The sequence below is a fragment of the Papilio machaon genome, chromosome 21, assembly GCF_912999745.1.
Source record: "Papilio machaon chromosome 21, ilPapMach1.1, whole genome shotgun sequence".
Taxonomy (NCBI): Eukaryota; Metazoa; Arthropoda; class Insecta; order Lepidoptera; family Papilionidae; genus Papilio; species Papilio machaon.
The window spans coordinates 2,852,192-2,865,426 of NC_060006.1; the positions used below are offsets into that span (position 1 = coordinate 2,852,192).

At 33.9% G+C, this 13,235-nt stretch overlaps 1 protein-coding gene across 1 annotated transcript; it reads left to right on the forward strand.

Moving 5' to 3' along the window:
• The first annotated feature begins 1,384 nt into the window (after positions 1-1,384).
• On the forward strand, positions 1,385-7,119 carry LOC106709131 (pupal cuticle protein). Its single transcript, XM_014500839.2, has 2 exons — positions 1,385-1,519; positions 6,126-7,119. Exons 1-2 carry the CDS (start codon positions 1,508-1,510, stop codon positions 6,822-6,824), a joined length of 711 nt encoding a protein of 236 aa, XP_014356325.1. The 5' UTR covers positions 1,385-1,507; the 3' UTR covers positions 6,825-7,119.
• Positions 7,120-13,235: the final 6,116 nt, after the last annotated feature.

Genomic DNA, 13,235 nt, shown 5'->3' on the forward strand with positions numbered 1-13,235 from the left:
CAAATCTTTCCTTTTTTAAAATTAAATATGGTTCTTTGTACTTTCCGACCATAAAAAGAAGATAGCACTTTAAGAGTTTACTTTCTCTAAATTCCCAACTTCCATTAGCGAAAATACATATATGCAGGCATCCAAAATATATACCACATAGGTTTATCTTTTATACAATTAATATTTCTTTACGCACACGCATAATATAATTAATATGTTAGGTAATATCTAATCGTCATGGGAAACAATAAATTCACGAGTCTATCATAAATAATTGTTCTATGTAACTGTGGATTTCCACTGTTACATACACCTGTTAAAAACATAGTTGTCCCTTTAATTCACTTTGATAAAACAGAGATAGCAATATGTTTTGATAAAGGTGTTTCGGCCGTGGAAATTCGGGTAAATTCAATTTATAACACTGTCACACGACCATCGCAATTCTGTAGATTTTCCTGAAAACTCTTATATTAACATAAATAGCGAATACAGCCATTATTTAATTCATAACTTTTTGTTACTAGTTAAATTTTTGGTTATGGAAAATTATGATAAAGTATTGTAAATTTTACATGTATTCCCAATAACTGAAGCCGACTTTTCCAATTTTCTTTTCTCTTATACGTTCGGGAAAACTATTATGTAATTTAAAATAAACTATTTTAAACAATCTCGCATCAACGATTGATAAAACTAACAGGATTTAATTTTTATTCATGTACAAATATCCAAAGATTTTATACTAGCTTTTACCCGCGACTCCGTCCGCGCGGAATAATAAATGCACACAAGATAAAAAAAGTTCCTATGTCCGTCTCCTAGTTCTAAACTACCTCCCCATCAATTTTCAGATAAATCAGTTCGACCGATCTTGAGTTATAAATAGAATATAGAGATTAGAATATAAATATAAAGTTTTACATTACTAAGTAATCTAATAAGATCAGTGATCAGTTATGTGGTTTAAATAAAATTAATAAAAATCAACTTTAACAATATCACAACAGAAAAATTTAAAAATATAAATTAAAAACTGACTATTTCTTATAAACCATGCTCCCAAATTTAAAAAAAAAAATCAAAATGTCGCAATTGCAACAACAAAGTGCACTAAAATATTGTATAGTTCTAACACATAACTTTATTATAAATAATAAATCCAAAGTTAATTATGGAAAACATTAGAATAATCAAAAAATAACCAAACTGTAAGCATCGAATCACAAACAGAAATGAACCGAAAAACGCGTATTGCCATTGAAATGCGTACTATGATATTCGCTATAATCAACAACATGGGCTATACTTTCGCTCACAAGTTGGCTCGAGGCACCCCCTCTGCGCAGGCGCCGAGTATAAATATCAGCACCCGCCCTCATTTTGCACAGACGCAAGTTGCACTCCCAACATAGCGAATCCTGGAAGACAACTAGTCTTCCATCAGCGCTATATACTAATCGTATAACTTAAATCTTTTCTTTCTTTCACTTCTGTGCTTCACCTCTTCACAAAAATGAAATCTATGGTAAGTACCTTTTTACTCTATTTAACTCCTATCAACTCAAAAAAACTTCTCATTCTTCTAAAGAATCACGAAGCTTCTTAAATATAATGAAGCCCTAAAAAGCGTACATATTAATAATTTTCCGGTGACATGATTTATGACACGTCTCGCGTCTTGTTCGGTTACAATAACTTAATTTAGTATCGGTACTGACGGGTCTGTCACTTGGTCACACTTCGCCTACATTCAAGTTACGCACACATCAGCGAACCCTTTATCAAGTTCAATTCTCTAACAAGCTTTCCGCTTCGACGATAACAGCTGCGACATTTTATATACAAACGCAACACTTAATAGACATTTCGTCACATTATGGAAATTTAGACCTAAAGTTTTAGACCTTTATATTCATGCTACCTATTAATCAGTTTTGAACACAACTATACAGTATATAAGGTATATAATTAAAATCATAATTTTTCCATTGTCATATTCAAAAATAGCAACAAAAAAAGCAAAATTTCATGTAAGAATATAAGAAATTTACATAAGAGAGAAACTAAATAACTTTCAATATGTATATTAAGAAACATAAAAAAAATTAACGGTAATTAAAATAATAAAATTTAATAGCGTGAAAAACTAGGCCTGCTCACATGTCGAAAATTTGTCGGTGCAATGCAAGCGTGACGGCCACGCGACTTCCAGGTCATTATCAATGTTCATTTTGCCCACGATTTTACAATTTCCTTATATATTTTTTCCACGAAGTTATCATTAATAAGAGTACCACTTACATAGATACATATTATGTAAAATGTTGAAGACGTTCAAAAGATTTTGTACAAAAAAAAACAATACATTTTTCATTCTAAGTTCCAAACTTAGACGAAAATAAAAACCCTTCTATGTTATATAGAGAAAAATAAGTAAGAAAAATTCTTCTCTGTCAATTATCTAGTTGAAAACATAAATATGTATTGTTAAACATATTTTCATAAAAATGTTTACCTAGAAATGAAGATAGATTGATCAATAAACATCCGATATCTTAATAGGTAAAACTACTACGCACTGTAAGGCATATAAAGATTTTGCGTAGCAAGGTTAAAACGAAGGCTTGTTTCCTACGTGACTCAATGCCGCTGAAAGTTGTCCGGAGTGAAGTATTATTAGAGCATTAATGCTCACTAATGCGTGTCTTGTCAAGAATTTTATTTGCCTATGTTTTTTATAAGCTAAAGAATATTTTAACATTTAACACGTACAAAGTCCTCAAAACAGAATGTTAAAAATCTATTTTATCTCACTAGAAAAAGACATAAAATTCATATTAGAATTACTTTGTAAATATCGTTGAAAATTTGGCAAAAAAATATGAAAATATAAAATCCATTACATCGTCACTCAACTCGTTGTCGTACAATACGTAATGTGTTAGTGCTTACTTACCTTTACCATATTTTCGTTTTAGGAAAAAATGTAGATTAAATAAATTAAAATCTTCACATATTATATAATTAATCTAGCACTTCATTCAAACTTCAGCAAAAGAATAACACTACACTATATCTAACAAACGATGAGAAATTATGTTCATCTTTTCTTCATTCTTTTCTTCAAAAGATTAAATTAATAGTGTTGCTATCTTTGAGAATTTTAAATACTAAAGATAGATTTTATAAATACCCTCTTATTGTCTATGAATGTAATAAGTTCAAGGGACGTTTTAAAAACATTATAAAAAGTAATCCTTAAAATTATCTTTTACAATCTCGTGGTATGTAGCTGTTATGCTTTTTACCTTTGTAATGTCAGTATAGCAATGACGAAAAGCGAATGTTGATGCAACGCCCACGTATTCACCAAATATGGCGATGCGAATGCTGACAGCTATCACCAATTATGATCGGTAATGCTCCAGTACTACAATGTCAACAGGACGAGTACTGGTAATGCCATTTTAATACTGGATTTTTCCGGTAATTTAATAAAGCTGTAAAAACTAGTATTCTATGAAATGTGAGTCTTTATGATCTCTGTTATACAGGATCGGGATGATCTATTGAGGAAGATGTCTCGTATAATTGGTTTTGTTTTATTATTTTCTGTAAAACGTCAAATATGGCACACCTAGCATTTGGCCCTGTCTGCATTCCATCGTATCCCATTTAGAAGGGCATGCCCACGCACCGCCCTGCAACAATTATTATAAGAAACGCCCAGTATCGATAAGAGATATCCCTAGAGCTATAATAAATTAGTGAACATGCGTCCGTGACTATCCATTGTCAAACAATCATACAAAAACATATATTTTTATCATCATTTTCTTTAAAAATCTCAAATAAGACTATAGTTTTGTACTAAAAAGAGGTTAGTCATAAGTACTAAACCTCTTTTTATGCGTATATCATCAGCTAAGAATGCGGCAGTAAATTTAATGTCATACGTTACTTAGAACTACCTTCAATAAAGCTTGTTACTGGCTGAATAGTAATAGCGTTTAAAAAAATTGAAAATGAAATGTCAGTTTAAAAATGACAGTGGCGAGGGTAACAAGTCTACGAATGTGACGGTGGGCAGGTCCGGATGGCTGGTTTCCTGCTTTATAACCTTCAAGGGACCTTCGGACCTTGAGCCGTTCACTTTATAGCTTTGATTGGACACTTTAATTCCCAATTAATTATAAATGAAAGCAAATATAGCCTATTGTCTTTTTTATTTGACATAATTGCGTATTAGAAAAACAAGTTTTTTTACTTGTACGTATATTACTAACAAATAGACAAGCTCGCTTACCTTAAGTATTGCTTGACTTGAGGGTCTTAATATCTGTTCTATTTTTTTAATTTCTCGGGCCAAATGTTTACTTTGACATAAAGGTGTCTTATAAACTTTTACTAGACCATAGACAATGTGTCCTAATTTTCATAATGACCTTTTATTAAACTAAAGTCATAATTTCATGACGAATGAAACAAAAAAAATTAAATCTTTTATGAAATGTTGGGTCAAAATTTTAATAGCAAGTTAAAACGCATGTCATACATTAGTCTGCAAAGTAAAACTTAAACTGCAAAATCAAGGGCAAGTAACATTTCTCAGTATTGTAACCGCGTGCTTGATTTTATCAAGAATTTTGTAACATAACGCTCAAGCACTGACTTAGTTCTACTTAAGCATAGAAATTAAATGTTGTGACTAGTTACATAATTAAAAAAAGACAATGAACTATATTTACGATTTATTAACATTTGTCTTTTTAATGGCTAAGTTAACAAATTGTTGCTTAATTAACTTGACCTAGTCTACGTGTTAATAAAATTATGTACGAAAGTGTAAAATTACTTATTTAATGAATAGTGTGAACAGAGATAACTTCCGCTATATGCTTTTTATTATTGAGCTATGAATCACAAAAGAGGTTTTAAGAAAAGAATAACCTTTTTAGTGCGATAATCAAACCCATGAAGTAACATCTACAAACTCTGAGATTTAAAATAAAATTCATAATTTTATGTTTCTCGGTTTCGAAATAAACACATTTGAAAGGGATATAAATATGTAAAATTAAACATTAAATAATTTAACGCCTCGGTGTTATTATCGTTTTAAGTAAAGTGATACATTTCAAGTAATAAATATAGATTTACTTATTGACTCGATTACACCGACCGGTCTGACCCGAGGCTCGCGACCGCAGCAGGCCCTGACATGGTTACGTGGTTCTGAACTTAGATTCGAGCAAATTCCATACTTATTCACTCATCTCAAAGTGATATACATAAATATGTGCCGATATTTGGAACACTGTAATTGACTTGAATTATATTTATATACAAACTTCACTTATCAGTTTAATCTTTTATCTAAATACATACATCTATATCGCGTGAAATAAACGGATAAAAAACAGGTCACACAGATGTAGGGCTTCTTTTATATTTTTGAGCATAACTATCAATACTGATATGATCATAATTTTATTAATAGATCAAAAAAAATATTTTGTTTCATTTCATAAAAAATATTTCAATCTTCAATCAAACTAAATTTTTACTAGTCATAATTGTAATAATTAATCGTTCATGTCTTAACAGTTTGTTACGACTCTATTAATTTTAATTACATACTAATGTAATAAAATACATTAAATCTGTTATCGCTTTTTTATTCTTTGATATAATTTAATGATTATAAATCATTCTACATATTAGAACATGCTTGCCACATTGATTGAATGGCTATTATTTTTAATTGGTGAATATTAAACTATCACTTTAAAGTTTTTAGAGTAAAGCAAAAAAAAGTAGTTTAAAGTTAATATAAATTTATAAACAAAAGCCAACAAAAACTTTATACAAAACAGATTTACCATCACAGGTATTGTTGTACACTTTGTCAATATTCATAACATGCCTATGATCCTATGATAAGACAGAACCTGAGTAAACTCAACTACGACAGTAATAACTTTAAATAATAACATGTTGATGAAGGACAAAGTTGATTGGGTTAAAAGCAATGCCGTTAGCAATGAATGCGAGGTCATTCCAGTTAACTAAGTAGCGTCAACTGCTATCCGACGTCTGATAATTAATTTGATTTTGTATTTTGCCAACAGATCGTAGTAGCTTGCTTGGCGTTGGCGTGCGGCGCTCACGCGTCCGGCTGGGCCGGCCCACCCGCCAACATCGCCCTGTCACAGGACGGCCGCAATATCCTCGACACGCCCGAGGTGGCTCAGGCCCGCGCTGCGCACATAGCCGCCTTACAGCAGGCGTCGCAAAACAACCCCAACCCACAAGACGACGGCTCCTACGACCCCAGATGGGACAACGAAGAGTACTGGCAGGGTCAGCAGCAGCAGCGTAGCTGGAACGGCGCACCTGCCGCCTCATGGAACAGCGCACCCGCCTCTTCATGGAACGGTGCCCCCGCTAACCAGTGGAACGCCGCCCCCGCCACTCCCTCGTGGAACTCCGGTGCCCCTGCGCCCGTCGCCGAGACTCCCGAAGTAGCCCAGGCCCGCGCCGCTCACCTGGCCGCACTCTCCGCCGCCAAGCCCGCCGGTCAACAGTGGAACGCCGCCGCCAACAACCAGTGGAACGCCCCCGCCAACAACCAGTGGGACGCCCCCGCCCACAACCAATGGAACGGTGCTCCCTCATGGCAAGGACCTCCCGCTCAGATCAGGCTGGCTCAGAACGGCAACGGTATCCTGGAGACCCCTGAAGTAGCGGCCGCGCGCGCCGCCCACCTCGCTGCCCACGCGCAGGCCGGTCACGGCGGCTCCGCGCACGCTCCCCAACAGCACTGGTGAAACCTCTCTACTCCTCTTCCTCCTTCCTTTTCCCGGGCTCACTGGACGCGGCTCTAGACCGTCGCTCACGGAGACAGCTAGTCAGTGACGCACTAGAATTACGTCGAGGTGCCCATCTACATCCTTACTTCGATCTCCTCTTCGTTTAGAAACTTTTAAAGTGCAAGTGCGTCAACCTATCCTTTCTTTTCGGCTTTTTTGTTACTTTTATAAATTTCTATCAAACAAATAATTTTGTACATAATAATTATTATTGTATGTATGCATTATACACGAATTATATAAATTCGAAAACCACGTTTTGTTTCTTTTGAATACTGTGCAATATATGTACGTTTCATCACAGTTTACGTCCGCTGGCACGTAAAAAACTGCAACGATAATTGTTGCTAGTACCGGGTACTTCCAAATATATTCTACTATGTAAGGGTCGATACGTGCATCTGCCTTATTAACTATACTATTTAAAGCTAGTAGAAAAAGAGCAATATAAAGTCTCAATCAGATAATTTTCATATTTTTATAAATTCACAAGGGCCAAAATTGACTGCAAAAATATCCCGTTTAGCTTGAAATTTTTATTTTTTCAATATATGATATATAATAAAAATCTCAATGCGTTAAGTTCAAAATAATGCGACACATAAAACAACATTTTCAAAATAATGAACAAAAATTGGTAAGTAACACACGATAGCTACGAGCGGTAACTAAATTAATTAAAAAAAACACAACATTGCCGTGTCGTGACATGATATGACAGTCATGATGAAAACATTTGATAACTATATAATAACAAATACTGGGTTAGATAAATTACTCCTCGTTAACATATAAACTGGCAAAGTGACAGACGTTTAAAAAGTTACGCTTAACGCAATCACAAAAAAGCTTCTGAAGAGAATATTCTAGCTTGAAAACAATAATTTATTAACAAAGCTTAATTAATTAATCTGTTCAAGTAAAAAAAGCATAGATAAACTAATCAAAGTAACGTTTGCAATACTTAACTTAATATTTGAATTTCATGGAGAAAAAATTACTTGTAAAGATATGGACTTTTCGGATCGAATTAAGCATAATCACGTGATCTGTGAACTAAAATGTTAATTAAACAAAATAGTGAAAATTAGGAAAGAACTTGAATTTAATTATACAAATTAATACTTGACGTTATTAAAGCTAGCGTTCCAGTAGTGGAAAATGTATAATTTCGTGATCAAACAGTAGAGGCGGTGTTGGAGCGATCTATCATTATAGATTAGGGCAATCAGGCAATCGCTAGTAAAACACTGACCGTGCTGAATTACCTTCCGGACCTCCAATTTGTAAAACCTCAATCACTTTGTCGTTAGTAATGCTTCGCGCTTTGTTATTCAACGTTGCCTTTAAAGATATATTTTATACTTACATAGATATTCGATTTTAACTCAGAATAATGTATAAAAGGAATCAAATTGAGATACGTCCTCGAAAAGCTACATCGCAAGCTGCTTTCAAAAAGGTAAACACTATTCTTTGTGATATCTTGTTTTTGAAGTAAAACTTTTATCGACGTTTATCTTACTAATATTATAACTGCGAATGTTTGGATGGATGGATGGATGTTTGAATGTATCTCCGGAACGGCTCAATTGATCTCGAGGAAATTTGGCAAAGATGTAGATAATAGTCTGGAAGAACACATAGTCTACTTATCGTGTTGTATTCAAATAAAAGACGAATTAAATGTCTATAATTATATGACCTCAGCTTTAGTGCAAAATTAAAATCAATCAAAATAAATATAATTTATCAAGTACAATTACATTTAGACTTTTCACTTGTATACATTGAACTTGGTACCTACTGCAGTTTATGTCACTAAAAAAGGTAGAAACAAATGTAATAATTTTATAAAAGGTAGTTTTAGTTTTCTTAGATGGCAGCACTGCTCGACCCCGCCACTCTTTTGTGACAACTTCCGGCGAATGGATTGAGAGTGGTGGGGTTGAAACAGCGTTTGATTATTGAGTCAGGAGCTCGGCCAGTGGTTGGATATCCGTCGATGTGATAAGTCGTCTAGTGGAATTGACCGTTAGAAATGTTGAAAATGGAATAAAAGTATTCACTGTGCAATGAATTGGAGTTTTTCTTGACATTTCAGAAGTGGGATATAAAAATCCAGGTATGAACGCCCTCAGAATTTTAAATACTAATTTACATTAAAAAAAAAATTTCTTTAAAGTACAAAGTAGCTATAACGCTTGTTAATTTTTTTTTTTTTTTTTTTTTATTTTACTTTCGATACGGCACAAATATGACACTGTCATACTGCATTTGATCACGTCTATTTTCCAAAAATACAAATTATGGATATCTTCTATATCTATCTATCTATCTATATATATAAAAGAGGGTCGTGTTGGTTACACTATTTATAACTCGGGAACGGCTGAATCGATTTGACTGAAAATTGGTGGGCGGGGGGCTTGGAACCAGGAAACGGACATAGGATGGTTTTTACCCCGTTTTCGATTTTTTATTCCGCGTGGACGGAGTCGCGAGTAAAAGCTAGTGTTACAAAGACTTTTTATTGAGATCATTATTTACGTAATTATTAAAAATAGTATTTATTTAATGACTTATTGATTTATAAGTATCGAATGTGATTTTAACTCGTATTTTCACTTTTCTTTATTTATATTTATTTATACTACCTATTTTGAATTCTTTAGAATTTTAAACGTTTTACGGGATATTTGGAAATTGAATATGGGTAATGATTTCATAGTTATACAAGCGAGACCCCCCAACAGGGAAATAAATAATAGAGGTTTCTATTTTATTATGTATGAAACTTTATTTGTGTGTGAATCATTTACTTACTTTTTATTTTTTTTGTATTTATGTCTATTGAAATTACTCGCTTCGAACGATTAAACAGTGGAGAAATATCATGTTTTTGGGATACCGATTGAGCGAACAATGAATGTTCGCTTTATAATGATTGAGCGAACAATGATGTACGCTGGATATTGATTGAGCGGGCAATGATGCTCGCTGGACTGTAAGAATCGACTGAACTTAATGACTGAGTGAACAATGATGCTCGCTGGACTATAAGAAACGACTGAACTTAATGATTGAGTGAGCAATGATGCTCGCTGGACTATAAGAAACGACTGAACTTAATGATTGAGTGAGCAATGATGCTCGCTGGACTGTAAGAAACGACTGAACTTAATGATTGAGTGAGCAATGATGCTCGCTGGACCGTAGGAAACGAATGACTTTAAATTTGACTGAGACTGAACTTTGATGTAAATAAGAGAGATTGAGACATGATTCCAGGGATTTAATACATTTAGATATGACGTCAGACGATGACTAAGTTGGAGGTACGCTACCTACAACTCCACCAAGGAAGCGTAAGCACGCAAAACGGAGGAAAGTAAAGAGGAAAAGAGCTCCTTCGACGTCATCTACTTCGACGTCGTCAAGTGAGAATAAAAGTAAATGTGTGTATGTTTATGTACGTTTATAAAAGTAAAGTTCTATGTTTGTATCAAGGATTAAAAGGTTCTATACAATTAAATCAATGAGTATAATATGAAATAATATCTTTTGCATTTGAAAGAGGTAAGATTGGGCTTAAGAAGTATGAAAATTTTCCGGAAAACGTAGTATGAACTCTTGGCACTTCACATGTGCGGAGCGTTGAATGAAGATTAGCTCGTGATTGTATGTAATTGATGAGTGATGATGAAGGATAAGAGCCGGTATATATAGTTGCCTTACTGTAAGAACTTTACATTCCCTGTACAGGTTAGCTGTTGGATATCTGTATGGGCGGTTTGTGCTGCATTTTAGTATACCGCGTTGGGCTCTCTCGAGTGGAAAAAGATTTATTTTATTTGAACCTCCCCAAGACGAAATACAGTAACTTAGCACAGACTGACATAGGGAGTAATTTAACATTTTAATGATGTCTTTTATATGTACAAACCCTGATGTTTTGAAAACTGCAGTTAATTTTCTGATTCGCTGAGTTAATTGATTACGCTAAGATATCTAATTGAGGTAACTTTTTCTATAGTCTGGCATTTACACATGATATTCGGGAACCTGTTTTGGCAGGTAGATGAGGTGTGTGCAAGTAGAAAGAGGGACTCGAAATTCTGCGGGTTCTTAATGGAAAATGTTACATGCTTTGTTTTTCTATATTTAATGTTAATCTAGTAATTTCTGAGCCACATTGAGATGTTGTTAAACGCTCCTTGGGCTGATGCAAAAGTCTCAGGCCAGGTGTCTCCTTGGACAACTAAAACTGTATCATCAGCATAAGTGATAATGATACCGCGATCGACTGGGAGGTTGCAAAGCTCGTTTATATAAACTAGAAAGAGGGTAGGCCCTAGTATACTGTCCTGCGGAACACCACAGCTAACAGTTAAGGGGTCACTTATATGAGGTCCTATCTTTATGCTCTGTGTCCTAGCCGAGAGGTAGTCTTTGAAAAGGTTAAGTTGAACATTTTTGATTCCTTGTTTTTCAACCTTCTAACTTGTTTAAAAGTAGCGGTATTGGCACAGTGTCAAAGGCCTTTGCAAGATTTAGAAATAGAGCAATACTCTTCTTTCTGATAGTTTTTGGCGACATATTCTGTTAATGTTAGTACAGCATTTGAAGTCGACCTATTTCTTCGGAAGCCAAATGGATTTTTAGAGAACATGTTGTTGTGTTCTAGAAAACTGACCAATCTATTGTTAATTATCTTTTCAAAAACCTTCGATAAATATGTTAATATGGAATTGGGCCTGTAGTTACCAACAATCATTTTATCATCACTTTTGTGCATAGGTATTTTTTGCCATGTTTAAGAGATTTAGGAAAGACTCTTGACTGTAGGGAAAGATTAACAATGTGTGTTATGACTGGTGCAAGTAAGTAACTATTTTGGCGTAGTACAGCGGAGGGAATATTGTCCAAGCCCATGGAGCTATCGATTTTTAACGCGTTAATGGTGTTCAGAATTTCAGGTATATCGGCATCTGTTAGGATCACGGAATTTAGTGTTGTATTAGTTGGCTGTAGACCATTACTTATATCAGTGTCGGGAGCAATATTTTCTGCGAGAGCTTTACCTATATTAACAAAATAACTATTCACATCGTTGACTGCTTTTTTTTTTTTTTTTTTTATAGTTGGTTGTTTTCTAGAAGATCTTGTGATACCTTGGGAATTGTTTTAAAATGTGTAATTTCGTTTATGATTCGCCACGTTATTTTCATATTTTTCGATTTACTAGCTTCCCTCAGACGTTCTATTTCATAATTGGCTTTTGCTTTTCTAAGAAGGGTTTTACAGTGATTTCTATAACGTTTATATGTCTTAATAAAAATAACATTAACAGGTTGGTTTCGTAATTTCATATGCATTCGATCTCTATTTTTCATGCACCTTAATAGTCCTGTCAAGATCCAGAGTTTTTTTTAATGTCTAGTAATTGGTTTAGATATATTATCTAAAAGATAGTTTGTGGCCAAGTTACAATCAGCAGTAATAAATATTTTTGAGAGGTCTGATGCTTTGATTGTTTCAGAAACTTCTTTGTAATTAGTCTTGGTAACAATGATAGTGAAAAAGGGTTTTGTTTGGTTAGTATCCATGACTAGGAAGGAATATGGTGTCGTGGTCGGTGAGAGCATTTTGAACATTATGTTCATATCACCTGTTATTACGATGTTTTTTTTATAATTCTTACATGAGATTAATAGTTCTTCTCATGATTTAAGGAATGGTATTACATTATGAAATGATTGCGATCTGTTAATGGACTTTAGGATAATACCATTTTTTTATTTGTTATAATACAGGTAGCATCTGAAAGTTTATGTTCAAAGGAATCACAGTGTAAATAGTTTTTAGTTTATATCATTATGCCATCATTTTGTTTTTTTTTTTAATTCTAGACTACTAGTATTGTACCCCTTTATTTAAGGGATACATAAAGAATTGTTAAGCCAGCATTCTAATAAAATAATGGTGCCAGGACTTATTGCTATTCTGGAAAGAAGTAATAGGAAACCGTTAAAATTGCACAATATACTCTTTATATTCTGTGTTAGAATCTTTAGTTTATGTGTTGGTGATTTTATTAACGAGTTGAATTCTTCAGATGTGCAGGTTTGTGCCTTAGATGGTACAATGTTGTCGATGTTATCATTAATTATTGAGATTGTGTGGTACATTATTTGTATGTCGGATATAATTAAGGGTACATTAGTACTCCTACCAAAAAAAATGAATGGATATAAGTACTACGTTTAGGGCTGTTTGTTTTGTAAAACATCAGAGTGCCTTAGTATGTGTATACATAATACGACATATTAATAGAGGTTTAAATTGATAAAACGTATGTTTTGATTT